The sequence below is a fragment of the Danio rerio genome, chromosome 4 (genome assembly GCF_049306965.1).
Source record: "Danio rerio strain Tuebingen ecotype United States chromosome 4, GRCz12tu, whole genome shotgun sequence".
Taxonomy (NCBI): domain Eukaryota; kingdom Metazoa; phylum Chordata; class Actinopteri; order Cypriniformes; family Danionidae; genus Danio; species Danio rerio.
In genome coordinates this window covers 8,565,001-8,586,674 of record NC_133179.1, presented here as the reverse complement: position 1 = coordinate 8,586,674, position 21,674 = coordinate 8,565,001, and the positions used below count along the sequence as shown (strand labels likewise).

The 21,674-nt window shown below is 38.3% G+C and overlaps 1 protein-coding gene across 50 annotated transcripts in view; it reads left to right on the top strand.

Moving 5' to 3' along the window:
* wnk1b (WNK lysine deficient protein kinase 1b) overlaps window positions 1-21,674 on the top strand; it is a 107,810-nt gene that overhangs the window by 55,760 nt on the left and 30,376 nt on the right. For 9 of the 50 annotated variants that reach the window (XM_073946983.1, XM_073946986.1, XM_021471503.3 and 6 more), the window contains exons 6-16: window positions 4,222-4,310; window positions 5,386-5,605; window positions 5,946-6,258; window positions 7,483-7,667; window positions 11,932-13,215; window positions 14,719-14,799; window positions 15,018-15,053; window positions 15,716-15,850; window positions 18,617-18,841; window positions 19,127-19,194; window positions 21,546-21,674. The exon at window positions 21,546-21,674 is cut by the window's right edge and continues 28 nt beyond it. In XM_073946983.1, the coding sequence (XP_073803084.1) occupies window positions 4,222-4,310; window positions 5,386-5,605; window positions 5,946-6,258; window positions 7,483-7,667; window positions 11,932-13,215; window positions 14,719-14,799; window positions 15,018-15,053; window positions 15,716-15,850; window positions 18,617-18,841; window positions 19,127-19,194; window positions 21,546-21,674 (2,765 nt within the window). The remainder of the gene's footprint in view (window positions 1-4,221; window positions 4,311-5,385; window positions 5,606-5,945; window positions 6,259-7,482; window positions 7,668-11,931; window positions 13,216-14,718; window positions 14,800-15,017; window positions 15,054-15,715; window positions 15,851-18,616; window positions 18,842-19,126; window positions 19,195-21,545) is intronic. The other 41 variants (XM_073947020.1, XM_073947013.1, XM_073947015.1 and 38 more) reach the window with 14 other exon arrangements.

Here is a 21,674-nt window from a genome sequence, read left to right as displayed (position 1 = left end):
GTAAAACACTCTCATGTTTGAATAGAGTAATTCAATAAATGGCCATATCCACATGCAAAGTGAGCCGCATATTATTTGTCTGTTTATTTTCTCTGTTCATTTTCTCTTTCACACGCATGTAGAGAAAGAAAAATGCTGTAAATAAATGGATCTAGTAGGATTTTCATAGTAAACATTAATGTATTATTTTTCTATTTAAAATATTAAGTTTTACGATACACTCAAAGTCATTCTGCATGAATCTGCAGTTTTTTTCTTTTTGTTTTTTTTACAATATTCTGCGCAGAAATAGCAAAAAATGTCCACAGATTCTGTCTGGCCCTACTTATCAGGCTCCATTACAACATGAATGGTACTTCAAAGTTGTGTAGCTTATGGAGAAGAGATTTACCAAAAGAAATCACTGAGGATGTTTACGTGAACACCAATAATTACATTTTAATATGACTAAGACAATACTCTGATTAAGTGTCAACCATGGAAACAGCGATTTTTGATTAATTTTATCCAATTAAGGTCATAATTGAACTAAACAGAAATCAAATTAGGACATGTGGAGTTTGCCAATTTTAGTCGCATTATTAAGTACAGTATGTCCGCAATACAGACGTGTAAACACCTAAATCTCCGTCGTGATTTATTTTTCGCCGCATTTTGCGACAGGATAGTCCATACACACACGGCTGTTTGACACTATTCTCTGCACTTACCGAGTCAGTAAAGTACAACAGACACGTGCATTGTGAAATGCAGAGGTTTTTTTGTCCCAATTTGGCATGCAGCATCAAATTCATTAAAACAGTCATCAGTTTATTCTTGCATCCAATACCTCAGCATGAAATGTTCCTGAATGAAAGTAAAAGTGCCAAACTGCAGTTAAAGTCGGCAAATTAATGATGAAAGACCCGAAATTGCATGAAACTCTAGAGGAAATGTGGGTAGCTTGATGATGCAATGACGTTAATCGAATTATGTGCTATAACATGTAAAACGGGATCATGAAAGAGACATTTAAAAAGCAGCTCATGTAAACACTTTAATCATATTGTCTTAATCAGATTTTATAAATATTTAAGGCAAATATTTTAATTACTGATGTCCATGTAAACGTAGTCGACGACAAAACAGTCAAATAGAACTTATTGTAATCATGGACCATAATATTTCTGAGACTTGGTTAGAATAAAATGTCCTGCATTGTAATTACTGTTTAAGAATATTCTCTTTTTAGACGTCTGGGTAAAAAACAACCAATTTTTCCCCACTGAAGTTGATATATTTTATTTTAAAAAACATTTGATATAGTTTGTAACAGTAGCTTTTGATGTAAAGGGTGTTTTTCTGCTGGAGATGTTGGACTACAAATTTAAATAAATTAGTTATATATATATATATATATATATATATATATATATATATATATATATATATATATATATATATATATATATATATATATATATATATATATATATATATATATATATATATAGCTTGCATATACTATAGGATTGGTATATCAGAAAATTTTGGCTTTTTAAAACCTTGACTTTTCCTTAAACTTGAAATCATTCATCATCCCATGCTTAAACTGCATCAAATGTAAATTCAAGATGTGCTGCTGAACGAGTTCAGCCAGAAAATAGTACTTATGAATGGTAACCCAAAGTTAAAGTTGAAGATTGCTTTTGTTCCTTTTTCTCCCATCCACCCACCAGCTGTTCCAGGAGCCTTCCTCACTCCTTCCCTCTCTCTCTCTACTTTGTTAAATGCAAAATGATTGCTTGTAATTTTCCGCCTTTGTTAACTGGTTCTGGGAGCTAGGGAACAGCATGTATCTGGCTTTAGGGGACCCATTCACAGCGTCCCTAACAAGCCTTTTAAATCACCTTGTTATCGGAATACTTTGCCGTTCTGGCTTAATTCTGTTAGATGCTTCGTCATCGGTAACTTTGTTTGGCAGTGGAATTTGAGGGGGGTTACAGACTTATATAAGTAGGTAATGCTGAGACAGGGAGAGCAATAGTTCAGGCAGACCACTCTGTAAAGCAACACAGTGTTCCAGGATTTCACTTGTAAGTTTCTTGCATGCTTTTGTGTGTGTGTCTGAGCCTAAGTGCATGTATGTTAAATGATTTTGAAAGGGGATGTACAATGTGGTAAAAATAGCAGAATGGCTTTATTCAGTATGAATGGTTTGTAGGATGTTGGCTTTATTGCAGTTTGAGTTTTATTTCTGTTTTCCCATGCTAGATCTAATTGGATCAAGTGTTGCATAGCTATAAATCTGCTCTGACTTTTATAGATGAAGTAAAATTGAATCAAATTTAGTTATAATTTAGCACTAAGGGGATAAACATTTGACTAGTGTCAAATCAAGCTTTATTTAACAGTCAAATTAGCTATTTGTAGCTTTATTACTACATACCAACTTAGCTTATGCTTATATTTGTCTGTGTGTATCACACTTCAGTGGTTTTCAAGCTAAATAGCTGAATATTGAAATACTTGCATATTTTATCGTTGTACTAATGCCAAAAGAAATGTTTTAAATATTATCTTTTGTAATTAGTAATACGAATAATAATACGTCCTTAGATTTATATAGTGCTTTTCTGCACACTCAAAGTGCTTAACGCATTTTATAGAGCCGAAATAATGTTATTATATTGCACTTGCTGCTATTTGCCATCCAAGTAAAGTATGAAGCTTCTGACTTAATGAATTGAAGTGTTCCCAATGACTAAGTTGTGAATAACATGTTGAGTTACTGAAGTAACAGGTTGAAATAATCTGTATCTGGAATGCCATGGGTGTACAGTATCATATTCACTATGATCCAAACCTCATTTAGACATATACAATCATTAAAAAATAAACACTTATTAATGTGCTTGCTATAGACTGACTTCACGCAGCCGCCATTTTAAAAGCGTAATCGAGGCTGCAGTGGGAAGAAGCCTAGAAGTATCGCCTGAGTTGCACAGGAGTGTTGTGTTCCTGGCTGTATGTCTTATCAGTAAAAAGAAAGTGACACAGATTTATCATTTCACCATCTTCCGAGCGACCCAAAGATCCGTTCTGAATCAATAGTGAAAATATGGATGTCAGAGCTCATTTTCAGCTAAGTTAAGGGAAATGGCACTAGTTAGCTAACTTTATCTTTCCCAAACACACGTTTTAGATGCCATTTATAAAACTCTAATTAAAGAACTGATTCTTTCACTATATTAGACTTGTCATGATACTGAATTGTCGCAAACATTTAAGGCACTGTTGAGCACATTCCTAAACAGTGCTGATTTGCCGTTGTGTTCACCCGTGCTCAACAGAAATGACGGTGATTGGCCGTGAAGGTCATCAGTTTACTCCACTTCTAATGTTTACTGAGTGCACACACTGATTAGCAATCAACTGATCTTCGCGGCTTTAACACACTCTAGTGTCCTTGTATCTGTGTTTGCACTTGGTGAGGAGCGGTGAGCTGATGACCTTCTCAGCCAAACACAAGTCATTTCTGTTGAGCACTGGTGAACACAATGGCAAATCAGTGGTGTTTAAGAACGTGCTCATTTCAAAAATTCAATATCATGCCAACACTATTACAGACAACACAAGGATGTGCTACAGAGGACTGCATTGTTTTATCGCTCGCCGGGTTACATAGGCTGAAGCAGGGAAGCGTACCTACTGTGTTTACCTGGTGCCATGAACTGAGGCCTAGGAGGACACTTAAGCGTATTACTCTTAAACAGATTGAGATGTTGCTTGATGCCTAATATGCTTTTAATTGTTTAAAAATAAACTTAACTGAATGCTATTAAAGTGATGTTTACACCATATCTGCATTTTAATATCGCAGCAACAGCTGGAGGTCTGTAGTCCACAGCATGTTACAATGTTTGCTGATCCTGTACTTCTGCATCCTCGCTTTTAAAACGGTGGCCACATGAAATAAGCGTATGGCAGACATCGATATTGCTATATTTGTAGTTGGAGATTTGAATAAACTCTACCCTAAGTATTAAAACTTCTCTCATCTTCTCCCGTTTGTATGAAATATATAATATTTAAAAGTGTGTGGGCTGTTGAGGAACTGATTTTTCACCTAGAAGACATTTAGTATGTAGCGTCATTGAGTCCCCGTGGAGCTCCAGTGAGATTTCTTTCACAGCACGGAAGACATGTTGATTTAATGCTCTTTTGTGCTTTACTCCACAGGGAGTTAAACCTGGCAGTTTCGACAAGGTAGCCATTCCAGAAGTGAAAGAGATCATCGAGGGATGTATTCGGCAAAACAAAGATGAAAGGTAACTACTGTACACACACCCACGCCACATTCATAGAACCCATTCATCTAGTCATACCTCACTTCTCCACGACATGTGCCGTGTGCCTGCCTGCAGATGAGGTGAATCCGTGCTGATGTGTGGGTATATCGCGGACTTGCGGTCCTTGTATGTGGAATATACACAGTAGCAAGAGATAAGAGGATTCCTACATGCTTGTTTTGATAAAGTTCCAACAACAAGGCTCTTAGTGAAGCAGATCTGTGAACACACCAAGCCAAGAGTGAAGAGTGTGATGCATCCTCAAGCTTTTACCATACTGTCTCTAGTTAAACATCAAGTATTTATATCCATATCGTATTTTAGCTTAAATGTAACTGATATCCATTTAAAGTGATGAAACCGATGGTGAAATTTGGTGTGTTGAGCGTAACGTGATGCAACGACTGATGCTCTGCTGAAGAAGCTGTGGAAAAGCTGATGTTTTGTATTCTGCCAATCAACAGAGCCTTCTTGAGAGTTATTTTTTCCCTCACGAGTGGCCAGCCTTTATAAGTGGATATGCTATGTTATTATTTTACCCTTATATCAATCCTTCCATGCAAGACTCTATTTATACCCAATCTTTTAAGTCCTCTGTGGTTTCATTTTCTGATCCATGTTAAATATTCATTATTCTCATTGTTCATAAATTCCCTCTCATGTGTTCTGTTGTTTTCATGAGGGCTTTGAGTGGAGAAGTGCAAATGTTTTCGTGAAATAGATGCCACGTCTTCATTGAATGGCGCCGCATTATCAAACTTCACTTACTGGGAAAGTCTGGAGAATCCTGAAACCCATTAAGGGTTTATGTGATCATGAGACAACAAATTCAAGGCCTTGGGTCCTCAATATTTCCAATTTATTTTGCTTGGCTGTACCAATCCTGAATCAACTCCATTTCGTGACTCTTTTTTTATTGCTCAGTACAGGACAAACCTCTACAAATTATTTTAAGTGTAATCGGAGGGTCTTTGTCATGTGCTTCAAGATTTATTTCATTGATCAGTGAAATCTTGTTTTGCTTATGATATGAATTTGGCCTTTTCCTGAACAGATACGCCATTAAAGACCTTCTGAACCATGCCTTCTTCCAAGAGGAGACCGGGGTGCGGGTGGAACTGGCTGAGGAGGATGATGGGGAGATGATCGCCATCAAGCTCTGGTTGCGCATTGAAGACGTCAAGAAACTGAAAGGCAAATACAAAGACAACGAAGCCATCGAGTTCTCCTTCGACCTCCATCGGGACGTGCCAGACGATGTGGCTCAGGAAATGGTAGGTTTATTAACGTTTCTGTTTATAAATATTATAATTTTTTTAACTTTTATATATTATTGGTTAATATTATTTCGTTTTCTTTCTGATTAATTTGATTTATTGTGTATTAAAGATTGATTTTGATTGTAAAAGGATACGTTTTGGTTAGGTTTTGCATGTAGTAGAGATTTAGTGTCTGTAATTGTTTGCTTGTTTTTTGTAAGTTGTCATGTCTTTATTGGACCCCTTGAAAATGAGATTTCGCATCTCAAGGGGTTATCCTCAATAAATAAATAGTTATAACAATTCTTTTGTAGTTGCATATGGCCTTGCTAACCTCTGCTGTGTTGAAACGCAGGTCGAGTCGGGTTATGTTTGCGAGGGTGACCACAAAACCATGGCCAAGGCCATCAGGGACCGTGTGTCGCTGATCTCCCGCAAACGAGAACAACGACAACAGGTGCGAGCCGAGCAAGAAAAACGCAAGCAGGAGGAAGAGCAGAAACTGTTATCCAGTGAGTCTATTAAGAACGTGGCCGGAGCTCAAGGAACGCAAGGTTCTCTACAGAGTCAGTGTAGCTCCCAACCTCCAACTCCCGGCCTTGTGCAGCCCGAGTGTGAGGAGCCTGATGCAGATCCGCAACATCAATACATGCAAAGTGGAATAACCTGTAAGTGTTCTGCAATCGTTTTCTTGTTTTATTGAAAGTTGTCATGTCTTTATTGAACCCCTTGGAAATGAGATGTTGCATCCTCTAAATATATTGTTGTATTAAAGTACAGAATAACCCATTATAATTCATCTAGCTACAAAAATATATTATATATCACAAACATTTATATTTATATATCACAATCTATATATATATAATGACCACATGGAAAGGATGTACTCCTTCATATGTGATCTTACTTTATTTATTTATTAACTTCAGAGCAACTGTTTGATTAAAAATGTAGACATATAAAATAAATATTAATATAATTAGAACACTTTGTAAAAATGAATTATTACAGATACAACATCAAAGTTAAACAATTATCTCTAAATAAAAGGCTAAATGTAAACCAGGGGTGCCAATAAATCAATCTCGATCTACCACTCGATTGCAAGGGCAGCGTGAGTAGATCGGATAGCATTAAAAAAATAGACGTCAGCCTATCATCCGTCCTCACTGAAATGTGTCGCTTGATTGACATACAGCAGCCTGTCTGATATCCGACCATTTCTGGATACGACACATGCATGTAAAACTGCAGAAAGTTCGATTAGTGCTGCAAAACCATGTAAAACTACAGCGGTTAAGTCCAAATATTGTCTCACCACGACTGATGATATTTGGTAGGGTGCTTGAGGCTGGTTATCAGCAGCTACTGTCTGGACTATGCTTCCCTGGCTGATTCCATTCAGTGCTAGTCATCACAGTGAGGTAATGACAAAAATATGTTGCTGGCTATTGCACAATATGGGTTCAAAAAGTTATGCAAGGTACATTATTATATATTATACAAATACAGAATTCTCAATTTGTTTATAAATAAATATATGTTTTGCATTTTTATATTTGGTAGATCATTCTGTCTTGGTCATTTTATAAGTACTGTAGCTTGCATGCTGAAAAAGTGTGGGCACCCCTGATGTAAACATTGTACTCTTTAGATTGCAGCTTTGTTTCTGTCTGCATCCCGTAATGACATGTAATTTCGCACTCATATACATTATGAAAAAGTATTACCGTAAACAATGAAGTTTGTGACACCACAAAATAAAATAGAGCATAATATAAAATGATAGACTTTTTATTTTGTCCATACGATGTATACTGTATCACACAACCATAGATCTGGCTATTGTTTCCTTTATATATATCTGTGAATGTCATTTCTTTGCCCAGTGGCGGACGGGACATTTGACAGTGGTCAGGGTTCATCAGTGTTCTCAGAACCTCACCTCAGCCAGCTAAGCATGTCGTATAGTTCTCCTGGAACATCCCAACAACAGCAGGTCCCAGGACAGGGCACCTACACTCCCAGCTCTCAAGCTCCCCAACAGCACACCGCATATCCCCAGCAGCCCATGGTAAGTCACAGAAGAAGCGTCAAGTCAAGATCACTGCAGGTTCAGTGTTGCAGCAGTTCACATAGTTACTGTATATCCTTAATCTGTTTTTCTAGTTGCCGCTTACTTGTAATTGTACAATTACAGTGCAATTGTCCTGCTTAAGCAGTGTTGTTAGTACTCCTAACTAAAAGTCGCATACTATCTTGAGTAGGTGCTTGCTATGAATTACTTAAAAATTGTTTTATATTTTAAGTTTAAGTGTGATATGAGGATAATGGATGTAATACATTCAACATCAGTAGCATTACTGCACTGTCATTGGCAAATTCTCTACTCTTGCTTTGGTAAAGTGTTTATTAAATACATTATTCAGAAGTGTTAGGTCATTAGGATATTTTCTGCATACTCATTCGAGATAATATGGGTTTGGATGAATTTATTTATTTATTTATTATTATTATTTATTTTTTTTAGCATTTACATGTTTTGAGTTAGATATACATGCATTTTTAGCTTTAAATTTTAACTTTAATAGATGTTAATAATCAAAGCAAGCAAGTATGATGCAGATACTTTTGTTAAAATATAAAATTTGCCCTTTAAAAAAATTGTCTAATACTGTATATAGTTTTGGGATTTTTAGATGCAGAATTTACATATTTTGAGTTAGACATACATGTATTTTTTGCTTTACTTTGATTTTTATTAGCATTTTTAAAGGTTTAAATGGAGAACAAAGAAATGCTTTAAATATTTTAACTTTCATAGAAAATATACATTGTAAGAAATAAGAATAAACAAAGCAAAGTATTTTATTAAAATAAAAATGTGCCTTTTTAAAAAGAAATGTAATAGCAATATGCCCCCGATCCTATTAATAACAGCTTATAACAGCATTATAACTCTTAAAATGAAGTGACAAGATGTTTATCTTCCGTTACAATCTATTTAGTTCAAATCTCTGAATGAGTTTCCATAATTTGTGCAAAGGTAAGATAATAATAAAGCAAAACAAAGCTGAACTTTATTTAGATTTCATATAGACTTGATTGAGAAATGGTGTTGTTTGACTTTTGCATATGATTACTTTGTGGCTGCATGCATTATCCTTGGAGTTTGATGATGGTTTGTTATTATCAGACACTAAATGAATGATGCATGAGAAAGGAAAGCAAAGCCGTAACATCCACTCTCTAAATAGGTCTGATTACTTTCATACAGCCTGCTCTCAGTTCTTTCTCTTTTCTCACTTTTCTCTTTTTTTTCCCCTTCTGAATGACAAGTATATCTCCACTTCCCATATGTACATGAGCTTCTGTTCCCTGTTGTTCTTTATGTATTTGGGTTACTTTGTTATTTGATTCATTTCAGTGTTTGTAGTTCCTCCCAAGAAGTAGTGTTGTGTAGCATTTGTCATGCAGTGCAGACCGCCAGGCCTCCATCACTGTTAGTGCCAAGGCCATATATTTTGTCCTGCTCACTTAAGCGGTAATGGCTCAGGATCTTTACAACATTCATAAATGGATCTGTCCAAACCTTTATTTAGGGATCTAGATTTTTAAAAAATGTGTACTCATTAGTTTTACATTAGTTAGCAATCGTTTTCAATCAAGCATGAACTTATTTAGTCAAAAATACACATCTTGATATCAATAACTCTCTTTATAATGGGCTATATGCACACAGACTTTTAATTCTCAGCCAGGCAGCCCAAGCGCCTCCGGTGAACTGTCCATTGACTGTTTCCATTACAAAATTGTCCCATTTAAGATCTGATTTCTTTAAAAATCAAAGATCTTCACTGCCTGTTTGATATTTGATATGAAGTGGGTCTCAAACCGGACAAGAAGCACTGCATTCAGTTCCATTTCCCCCTGCCATGTCTTTAAAATAAGACGATTTGTTTTACCCAAGCACTTTCAATGGAGTTTCTTTGCTCGCCTGCTGCTCCTGATAACGCTAGTGGTTACATCGGTCTTTCATCTTGTTTTACACTTGAACAACTAAATGAATGCTTAAATCTATTTAACTGAATGTATTGTAATTACATTACAACATCGATGCTGTAAAAGCAACCTTGTGAAAGTCACATTAAGCTTTCACCATAAGTTTATCATTGGCTTTAATACTCTAGCTGTGCATGGACCACATTGTAATTGTCTTGGTTTTATGAATAAATTCTAATCTCTATGATTAGTTTGACTTGAAATAGTCGATATCTGAAGTCTGCACTGCACTGATGACTGTTATTTTACATTTATTATTGTTCCTCTGTTTTTATACCCAATGTGCTATATGTGGTTTTTGTTTTTACTGTACAAATGCTTTACCAACTTCTGTTGATGCTGTTTTTTTTATCATAAAACATCTCAGGATGGACTTCCTGCGATGTTTTTATGGATTCTTTCTAACTTCAGTTTGTATTCGTTGTCCACAGTAGACTGTCTATGCTGTAGATTTCCTGGAGTGCTGCTTTTGCAATGACACAGTGTCACTTTTAGTTCCATATGTTGTTTATCCACACATATATTTTCCAGTTATTAACACGCATAACTTTTCTATGCAACCTGATTAATTTCAGATCAGGTTGGACAGGTATTATTATTATAATCACACAATCTCCACACCAAATCTGCTCATGATTCATGAAATCAGATTTTGGCGATCTGTCACAAGCAATCATATACGTAGCTGACATTTTTCTGTTATTGATAACATGTTTTCTATTATAAAACTAGTTCCAATTTTCATCAACTGAACCAGGCACATTCTTATACTATGACTCAACGATAGATTTAATCCACCTTTAAGTAGGTCAAGAGTCATTGGAGATCTTAAAATGCAATCTTTTGTATGCAATGTTATCGTTTTCTCTTGGTTCTATTTGGCTTTGGTTCTTTCTGTGCCATTTTTTGTGTTCCACTGTGGTTAATAGTCGATTCCCCTCCTTCGCCTCCAGCCTCCTCCACCTCTCCCCCGTCGTCGTGGTCGTAGCATGTCTGTTTGCGTGCCCTGCTTTTCTACCACCTCTGCTCTGTCGTGCCCTCCCAAGCCACCTTCCACCCCTCCTCCAGTCGCATCAGCCCCGCTCTCACCCCGGGTGGGGAGGCCAGATGGGGAGACGTTCGCAGGCCGACTGTCCAAAGCACTGGAGAGCGTCCTGCCCCTTCACTCGGCCCCGCCCCGTCGTCGTGCCAGCCTCCCAGCAATCTTTGCCAGTCCTGTATGTTAGTGTCTCCCAGTGAACCAGGATTCTTATGCTGAGCTGGATTTGGGTGCAACCCGAGTATCTGTAAGAAATAGTAGTACAAGAAGCTTGAATTGATGGAATAGTTATGTGAAGGCAATTTTTGACATCCCTTTTGGCAGGGGTGTCCACACTCGGTTCTGCAGGGCCAGTGTCCTGGAGAGTTTAGCTCTAACCCTAATCAAACACACCTGAACCAGCAAATCAAGCTCTTACTAGATATATGAGGCAAATTGGAACTAAACTCAGCAGGACACCGGCCCTCTAGGACCAAGTTTGGACACCCCTGCCTTATAGCAAAAGAAATACCCGTACTGTGATCTAAAAATGAAAATGGCATCTTTCTGTGTTATTAAATAAAAGATTAAATTGAATTTAAGCCTAGCCATCTCATAGAGCTAAGCTATATCACACTATTTTAATGCTAAAACTATTATTAGACTTAGAAATGCTTGCGGCGTCTGTTTTTCAGTTGCCTATTCTTAATTCAGTTGGCCCCTTAGGAATGCTGGCATTAAGATAGCAGTGATCTGTTGGCCAAATGAATCATTGTGTATTGAAACACAAGTATAAATAACATCTTTATATGTTTTCTTCTATGAAAACCGTTAAGAGTTGCTTTTGTACCTCTTCTTGAGTCAGACAATCTGTTATATACTGTACTGTATGATAATAAAATCCCTTTCAGATCCTCGAGTTAACCAGGTCCACTCAGCGAGAAACCTGTGCTCACATTAAATACAGATTGGCATGAACTGCAATCCTAGCCACCACAGTCTGTGAGGCATCTGTATTTAATTCTAAATCTGTCGCTGTCAAGTGTTTACACCTCATTTAGCATTTAAACATCTCTTGACTTATTCTTTTGTCATTGAGACATCTTTGCCTGATGGGATATATTTATTATTAACTGTTTTTTTTCTTTCTTCTCTCATGTTTTTATTTGATCTCTATCTTTCCTCTTGCTTTGTTGAATTTTGTGATGCTGCTTTTTCTACTTCCTCACAAAGATGCTGTATGTTATTGTCACTGCAGCCGCAATCAGTGAGTCAGCCGTACGGCGGAGGAGGCTCAGGTCTGGTCGAGCCCCCACTCTTTTTCCCCACCATCCCGGAACGGCCCGTCTCATTCTCCCCTCCACCATCTTGCCCACCTAAAGCTTTCAACGTGCAGCGCCGCAAGAGCACCTCCATCCTGGAGGCCCACACGCGTCACTTCCAGCCCGCCTACCACCGGAGCTATGGTAGCAGCCTGCACCCATTCTCTGGCGTGGAGGCACTTGGTGCCACAGTCGAACCTTCTATGTTTATGATGCCCGGGATGCCGGCTCAAAGATTGGCGGATCCACTTCACCTACAGCCTCCAACAGAATCACTATATGGATATAAAGATGTAAGAGCAGAGCAAGAAGAAACAGTACGCAGGCTCAGCCTCAACCAGGCTGCATTAATGGACCATCTTGAAGCCATGGCCTACAGCGGCTACCCTATGACTGCGCATCAGCTAAGCCACATCAGCTTCCATCAGCAAATGCAAGCCGCTGCTGCTAGCTTAGCCTATGAGACTCAGTCTCAGCAACCTGGGCCAGCCTACCTACACCCTCACCTACAGAGCCACATGCGCTTGACCCACAGCCCAATCCCCCAACTACCTCCAATGAGTGTCCCTAGCTCTGCTTCTGCACCGCAGCAAGCCACAGTTGCAGATCCAAGCTATCAGTCCCACTCGTTTCCCCATTCTGCACCACCTGTGTTGGCCCATGCATCAGAGCCGAACACAGCCTTTGAATTCCACATGCACAATCTCCAGGCAGACCCAGCCATGTTGGCATCTAGACTCTACCGAGCCCGTCGGGGCTCCATGGACCTTAACCTGGAGGAAGCAGGTGGCAACCCGGGATTGTGTAGCCGACTCCAGCCAGTCACAGAAGAACTGTATAGTTATGTGAGCCCAGAGCTCCCTCTTCCACCAGGCAGCCTGCTTCTTCATGGACCTAAAGAGCTCAGTCCTGAACCATCAAGTGACTCCATGACCTCCTCAGATGCGGGGGAGTTTCACTCACCTCCGCCACATCAATTGTACCAAACTCAAGAGTGTTCTGCTGCTCAATCCATCCCACAAGCAGCTTACTACAAAACAGATGGAGGGAGTAATGTCAGCGATGGACACCCACCCAGTCAACCTACGTTTCTGTTCGTTCCTCACTCTGAATCATCCACAATTTCGTCTTCACACATCAATGCCTGGGCCCGTCAACCATCCCTTCCACCGGACCTCACATTCCACGAGCCTGCCTTGTCCCATCAGGGCGCTACTTTGGTACCTAGAAATACTCGTTCTCGTCCACCTTTCCCCAGCACTCCCTGTCTCTATCTCAGTTACCTAATTTTTTTTTTTGTCACGTGGTCGTGGTTTTAACCCTCTCCAGCCATAATTTTAGGGCTCAATAAGGTTCAAAGGGTGCATTAAAAAACAAACCTGCTTTTTAAATCCCCTTGTGACATTTCTTTATCTTCCATCGGGCGGTGTGATTTTGTTTTTCATTGATATTTATTGCAGATGTGCTTTGTAAGTATTATTTGTGTGTATGTTCATATAATGGTGTATATGATACATGTGTGTTTGAACAGATATTATGTAAAGCATACAAATCTGAATGTTTGTTCGCCTCTTTCAGATTCATTCATTGATAAAGACAATCGTCCAACTATGAAATTATTATTTAAGACTTTAATAAAAAAAATTGCAGAAAGAGGCATGAATGCAGGATTTGTATGTACAAACACACAGACACATACAACACAAACTGGGGGTTTAGACAGGTTTGCTTTCCTCCTCAAGGTTCCTCTAATCTTGCTTTTAATGTTCCTTTAAATAAAAGCGCCATGTTTTTTTTTGTTTTTTGTTTTTTGGATGAGTTATACCATAACCGCTGCTTTTAGATCTGCTGCTACATTATAGTTGGCTGGAAATGGTTAAAACGTTTCTCAGTGACTTTAATTTTGTCTTGTCGAGTACACCAGTTGTGAGTAAAGAGCTACAAGCACAAGAACCCAACGTTTAGTGCCTACCTTTATGTGGTGTAACTTCATAAGCTGTAAAAGTCATCTTATAACCCTTAGAAGGCTGGCATTATCAGTGCCATCCTGCAGTCCCATCGATTTTATACACCTTTTCTTTATCTTTATACCACTTTTATTCTCGTTCTATCCATCAAATCTTTTTATTTTCTGCTGCTCTCTTGCTAATAATGATTCAATTCTTCAGTATTATACCAAGGTAAGGTGATCTACTTCTGGAGCAACTATACTTGTCTGTACCTCCTAGAAGAGAACTTGAAAGACAAGTATACTTGTAGCTTTCTAAGGGTTTCAAAACGCTCCATGTGAAGCCAGTGATAGTGATCTGCCCATTTTAGGAGAAGCTTCCTTGGTTATACAAACAACTCCACATAATTACCCGGCTATTTACTTTTTTAATAACATTTACCCAAGCTACAGAATAATGTAGATTCACATGCATGAAGCCTACTCACTCCCCAGCTAACACCTGATGTCTGTTTGTCGTTTAATCGTGAGATGTGAGGCATACACAAAAAGTGAATGATGACCTGAGCGCATTGCTCAAAGTTCACACTTTGTGTATGAATGGCCAGTAGTTGAAAGTTTCATCTATTTGATTTATTTGATCATGTCTTGACTTGTCTTTTTTTCTTTTTCTTTTCATCTCTCCACCACTGCCATGTCTCTTTCTTTCTCTTGTTTCTCCCATTCTCTCTCTCTCTCTCGCCTGCCCCCATATTCCTCTTCATATTCGTAACAGGTTCAAGTCCCCATTCCTCAGTCTACAAGTGGCATGTCTCTGGCTTCCTGCAGCACCCCAGCCGCCTCTGCCTCCCAACAGGTAAGATCTATGTGTCCGGTCAATCAGAATCATCCTTTCCCCTTTCATTAGCGCAAACGGGGATCCGATATTGATCAAGGCAAATAAACCACTCGCTTTCCTCACACTCCCAAGTTTTGGGCTTTTATTTGAATCTCTCTGGATTCTCTCCTGCGTGTGAAAGCTGTGGACTTCAGAGGTGGCTTTCTCTCACACTGTGTTGTATTTGTTTCTTATAGTATGGAGTTTACTACGTCCAAGCACTCCCTACGCAGGTAGAGAAAAAAAACAACATTCCTCTCTTTCTCTCTCTCTCTCTCTCTCTCTGCTCATTTTTAGTTTTCTCTCTCCCTTTTTATCACATTTACCTGCACTTTATTTTACTATAATTTTGTCATTTCATTGTTGCATAATAAGATATTTTTATAATGAGAGTGACTTAAGATCACCCAAGGTAAGTTATATAAGTATATATAGTGACTTAAGATCACCCAAGGTAAGTTATATAAGTATATATAGTGTTATTAGCAGCGGATTTAGCATCATGAACAGTAATTGCTACTTGCTGACGATGATTGAAGACCCTATTTTTGTCGTTCGGTTTGTAAAAGGCCAAATCTAATTTGCAGTAATGCACTTATAATGAAATTCAAAGGGGCAAAACATTCCAGAGGATTTCAAAGCAAACCATGCGAAGCTTGTACTTTGTAAGTGTTAATGGTAACTGTTGAATTTCTGATTGTGTTACCGTGTTTTTCTCCTGCACAACGATTTGCGCCATAGGATTGTGTATACAGTATGTAGATTTAATTTACACCTGGTTTGTAGGTAAAGCTAAAATGTACTGTTTCTTAAAGCTTGGCGATTTCCATAACATGCTTTAATATCAAGAGATGAAGAACAGTGTTTAATGAAGGCTCTCTTATTCTCTTTTTAGGCTCCTGTTCAGCAGCCGGCCTCTCTAGGTCCCACTTCCCAACCCTGTGCCTCGCTACCCCAACAACAAACACCCCAACAGCCTTCCAGCACTGTAGCTCAGAGCATCTCCCAAACGCAAATCACGCCAACACAGGTACAATCAAATGTGATGTATCAAGTGATAAGGGATTACATAAACTTAGAAATCATATTAAATGCATTTAAAATCACTTACTCATTAAAGTATGTAGTATTGGTAATTATAAAAAATGTTATATGTTTAATGATGATAGTGTTTGAAGGATTGTGACAGAGTATAATGATTTGATTAGTATTAATGATTTGTCTTTGAAATCATTCAAAGTTTGTTAAATTATAATCAAATTCTTTTAATTACTTTTTTGGTATAAAAAACAGCAACATTGTTACACTAAAATACATTTTAGATTTCTTTATATCATGGTTCAATTGTATGGTAGTCTTTTTTGTTTGTTTTATTTAGACTTTTTTCCTCAGATATATTAAACTAGATATAGGTGGGTGGGTAGGAAGAAAGGAAGCAAGGAAGGAAGGAATGAATGAATGAATGAAAGAAGGAAGGAAGGAAGGAATGAAAGAAAGAAAGAAAGATAGAAAGAAAGAGAAAGAAAGAAAGAAAGAAAGAAAGAAAGAACCAGCGGCATTGCTAGACATAAAGCTCTACTGGGGCACAGCTCCTTAAAAAATATATATTATTATAAAGCAAAAAAAGTATTATTGTTATTATACAGTTATTATTCAAAATAAATAACAAAAATTAATCCTAAATGTAACTGGAAAACTATCTAAAGACACAACTGGACACAATTCAATAGCATACATAAAAAAGATGTTTTATAGAATTATCTGTTGTGTGTTGTTTTAGACCCGACTCATGGCTGAGAATTAGGTTTATTAAATCTCATCTCCCTGACTCCTCATCCCTCCTTTCATACAAAAAAATCTATCAGGAGCCATGTTTAGTCTAAATAAGATCACCATCATATTATTTGAACTTTGTTTTGTCAACTTGCAAAACTCACTGCGTGCTGACACCTCCTTTCCATAAAAGACTGTTACGCCGGTTTCACAACGCATGAGCGGCTCTGCTATTTTTTCTGGCATGCATCTTTACAGCCGGGAGCTGAGCAGAGCAGGTGCGGGTATGGTTTTTTTCTGCGCACATGCTCAGTTTGCTTTTTGATTAAACTACATTGCTTTCATCAGCGTTAGTTTGGTTGCACATAGAGAATAACATTTTTATTCTGGGATTACCACTCTTAATAAATACACACTTGCATATAAAGTAAAAATCTAATCTCAGAGCATTTACTGGGGCACTGGCGATTTTTACTGGGGCACGTGCCCCAGTAAATGGGGTCTAGCAATGCCCCTAGATGGATGGATGGATGGATGGATAGATGGATAGACTGAATCTAAAGAGTGAGTTTCTGGTTTACTAGCAACTGCAGTATATACACTTAATATTTCATATATAAATAGGGTGTCCACAGGGTCTTTAAAAGTTTTAAAATATCTAAAATCTTAAAAACTACATTTTAGGCCTTAAAGAATGTAAAAATTTCTGAAATATTCTGTTGTAGGTCTTAAATCTTTTTTAAACAGGTCTTAATTTTACTTTGTTCATGTATTGATACCCAATATGGGTAACATCCATCCAATCACCGACAATCCATCTCAATAAACTTTAAACTTTTTATCAAAATTTGTAGTTTTTAACTCTGTCTAGCGTAATGGTTTAATTATTTTCCTTAAAATAACATTTATTTACAAGTTCTCCATGTTTTTACTGCTGAGGACACTGACCTGGACAGATTGTTGTGCATACATTTAGTTAATTATAGTTTTTCAAACATTGCATCATTTCTCTTTTTTTAAAGAAAGTTTATGTTGAAACAAATGTATGTATACAACTAGAGCTTGCTTGCTTTGACACAATATCTAAAATACTAATGTTTTGTTATTAAATTACTATTATTCTTATTGTATTATAAAATGTATTCAATTCTAAGAATATTTTTGATAGGGCAAATAAAAATCTTTTCCAGCTTGGCCATTTGAAAAGTTCTTTAGCGTTTAGCCCTTTATGAGTTTAAAATTACATTCATAATGGTCTTAAAAATGTCTCAAAAAGTCTTAAATTTACCCCTGATAAAATAATGTGTATAATCTTAATATATTTCTATGCTCTGTCACATTAAACATTACACTTTGTTAATCATACAGTTTTCGTGTTGACTTTGGAAATGAACAATTACTATGAAAGTTTTTCTCACTGCTTTTCTTTCAGCCTTTTAAAACACTGTTCTCTATGGCCGTCTCTGTATGACGTGCCTCACCAGTGATTGTTTGATCCATGTTTTCTGGCATGTTTCTGCCTGTGTGTTGCATGGACGTGTGGTTCTTTGTTTAGTTCAGAGCAACTGCAGGAAGAAGCGCACCGTATTGTCACATACAAACTGTGATTTATCAGATGTGGATTGAGCTGTTTAGTCACAAATAAATAAATTACATCTTTTGATGTGGTGTTGGATTAGAATTTTGCTTAAAGTGTGCTGTTGACAATAACAACCTTCAAGCACTTTGGCGAAGTGCCCTTCCTAACTTAATCTAATAACCGTTTGGCATTTAAATTGGAGTTTGTTTTTTGTGTGTGTTTGGCTTGCGGTCGTTGTGATCCCTCGTTCACCCCACGGCATGCTGTTCCCGTCATGTGGTCTGATCTCATGATTGTTTCCCCTGCGGTTTATCAAGGCATCGCTCCCTCTCACACATAAACTGGCCTTGCAGTTTCCATCTCCAGTTGGTGCTTGCACATGTATCTCTCTCGTTCCTCCATCATGCCAGCCACTGATCTGACCAAGCTACCCCTCTCCCTCAGCTTTGCAGTCCGGCTCTCTGCGTTCCAACTATAGCAGTCACCCCGTTTCAGCAGCAACCTGTGCCTGAAGCGCTGACGTCCCTGAAAACTGCGCCAGCCACCTCCCCTTCAATGCTGCCGCCCCATGTACCCCTATTGGTAACAACACCTGTGCCAACCATCCATGTGGCCACAGTCCCTTCCCCCACCGAACATCCGTGTTTGCCAGCAGACGCCTTGGCGCAGGTACCTGGAATGGACTCAACTGACCCCAAAAAGCAACAGTGCAGAATCAGATACTGTAGTTTTTGTCAGCAGATTTACTGTATTGACATTTCATACTCCTTAGTCTATCCTGAAAGCATAACTTCCTCTAAGCAGCGTCCTCTCTTTTTTTAGCTGTGAAATAAGAGCTGTCTTTTTTTTAAGAGAGTGTGATTAAACTGAAGCAGTCTTACTTTTCATCTTCTTTGATCTGATTGTTTGTATCTCTTTCTGTTATAATTCTTTTGTTTTTGTCTGCTGTTTTAGACGTCTCACAGCGCATCGCAGACTTTGACAACAGAGCTGTCACAACTCCAAACTCCTGCTGTGGAGAGGTAAGATTCACTATTGTGCAGATCCATGTTATTTAAAGGTGCTGTATGTAAATTAACTCTTCTAAAGCATAAAAAATACCATAATATGTTTGCAAATATTTAAGAAACATGCCAAGTGAACATTCTTGTTTTCCTGATAAACAATGCTAAAGTCAGATATTCTGTTTTGAAAATATGTTCGTTATGTGCCGTCTTTATTTGGGTTATTTAACCCACCCAATGCCAGTTTAGCCAATTATATTTAAGCACCACGGGTTGCCTTGGTGGAAAACAGTGTATTTCATTTATTTAGTCAGAAAGACTCTCAAAGTATACGCCCGTGACCGTAATGTGACCTCCGGTAGACAGTAGCAGACTCCGAAATGAGACGCAGATTCAGTTCCACATGAGGTGCTTATTAATTAGCAAATAATGTGTATTATGAACCTGAACATAAGTAAATTATTGTCCTAACAACACACTACGTGTTGAGATTTGCAGTGGTAGGCTGTTTGGCTGTTTGCACCATATGAATCGCGACAAAAATTTAAATACAGCCATTCAAATGCACAGAATAGTGCACTTACTGCACTCCAGCAAAATGGTAAGGTTTATAATCTATTTAAAACATATTAAACCTCTTTAACATTATTAAATGTACATGCTGAATCATTGATATGTGTTGACTTACACTGAGTCACAGTTCTAAAGTTCAATTTCAAACGGTTTATTTCATTTTCAAGATCTGAGGTGAACTATCTGCTGCTGCTTTCAGTAGTATGGCAATAAATGTTAGGTGAATCGGCATTTAAACTCACATTATTAGTACTTAACGCTGAATAAAGCACATGAGATGTACATGAGGTGAACATTGTTAGTCTTCTGTTGAAAAATAGATGCTGTTTCTAATATATCGATTTGAGGTGTTGGTTAGAGCAAAAAGTCCTTAGTATGGAAAATATTCCTTCTGTAACGTCCCATTGCTTTTATTTAGAACACAGTTTAAATCAGGCTTTAGACTCGACAGTCAGGCAAGCTCAGGCACGTGCACACATAGTGCTCAACCTGTGCAGTGCACATGCCCTTTTTAGTGTTGGATATAAAGTGCCCTTCCAAAATGATCAAAAGTGCCCCTGCGATGCGAAACACCCTCCTCCGTCACGCCCTTCAGTAGGCGCACGACAACACCGCTCTTGAGTACGCGCGCGACAACACCGCTCTTGAGTACGCGCGCGACAACACCGCTCTTGAGTACGCGCGCGACAACACCGCTCTTGAGTACGCGCGCGACAACACCGCTCTTGAGTACGCGCGCGACAACACCGCTCTTGAGTACGCGCGCGACAACACAGCTGATCAGAACGCGCGTGACAACACAGCTGATCAGAACGCGCGTGACAACACCGCTCTTCAGTACGCGCGCGACAACAACACCCCCACCCCCCCCCCTCCCCTTCGGTCTTCAAAAAATTTATCCTGCACATGCCCTTTGGACGGTCTCTGCACAAGCCTGGGCACGCTGTTGATGTTGTCAATCTGGCGACTTGTGTTTTGAACCAGATGTGCAACACCTAGGTCAACCACTGGGTGTCATACTTACATCCTGCACCTATAACGCTTTAACAACAGGGTGTCCGCGGGGTCTTAAAATAATAAAAGTTAATAAATCAATTAAAAGAAAAGTAAGGCCTAAAAAGTAAAAGTAAAAAGTAAAAAGTATATATATATATATATATATATATATATATATATTATCAAGCATTGTCCAAAGTGTTTGACTCCAAAAAAAAGCATAAATATATTTATTTTCCTCCTAATATTAATAATGGCGTGCTCAATCCATGCGATTGGTTCAGGCCGGGGCGCGTCCGCCCAAGCTTCTCCGTCCAGGTGATGTTATGTAATTTGCGACAAATGCGGGAAGGTGATGTGACGCTCTCCACATGTAGAGAAACCATAGAGCGAAACAGACTGCAAAATGGTGAAAATGTACGTTTGCAAACTCCTGGTATGAGAAAGACGAGTTTAAACAGTGGCTGAAGCCTGTCACTGAAAACAACCGCTTAATTTATTCTTTCAAGCTCCGTTTCTTCCAAGCTTGTCTGAGTTCTGTTGCATGGTTATGCTCCATTGATTTATTTACTACAACTGTTTGTTTACAACTGTTTATTAAGTTAAAGGTCTGATACTGGTTAGAACTTGAGTGGCAAGGAGGTCTTAAATATTCTGAAAAATGTCTTTAAATAGGTATTGAAATTACCTTTAGGATCCCTGCATATACCCTGTAGACGAAAGTTATAAATAATGTACAAACAAATTTGACTTATTTTTTGTGCTTCGATAACTTCTTTTTGCTTTAATTTTCTTGTCAGCAGTCATTCTGATGTAGCTTCTGGGCTCAGTGATGGCAATGAGGGCGTAACAGGTGGTAGACATGAGGGTCGTCCTGCCAAAAGACACCAGCGCAGATCGGTGCGCAGCCGTTCACGCAATGAAAAGAC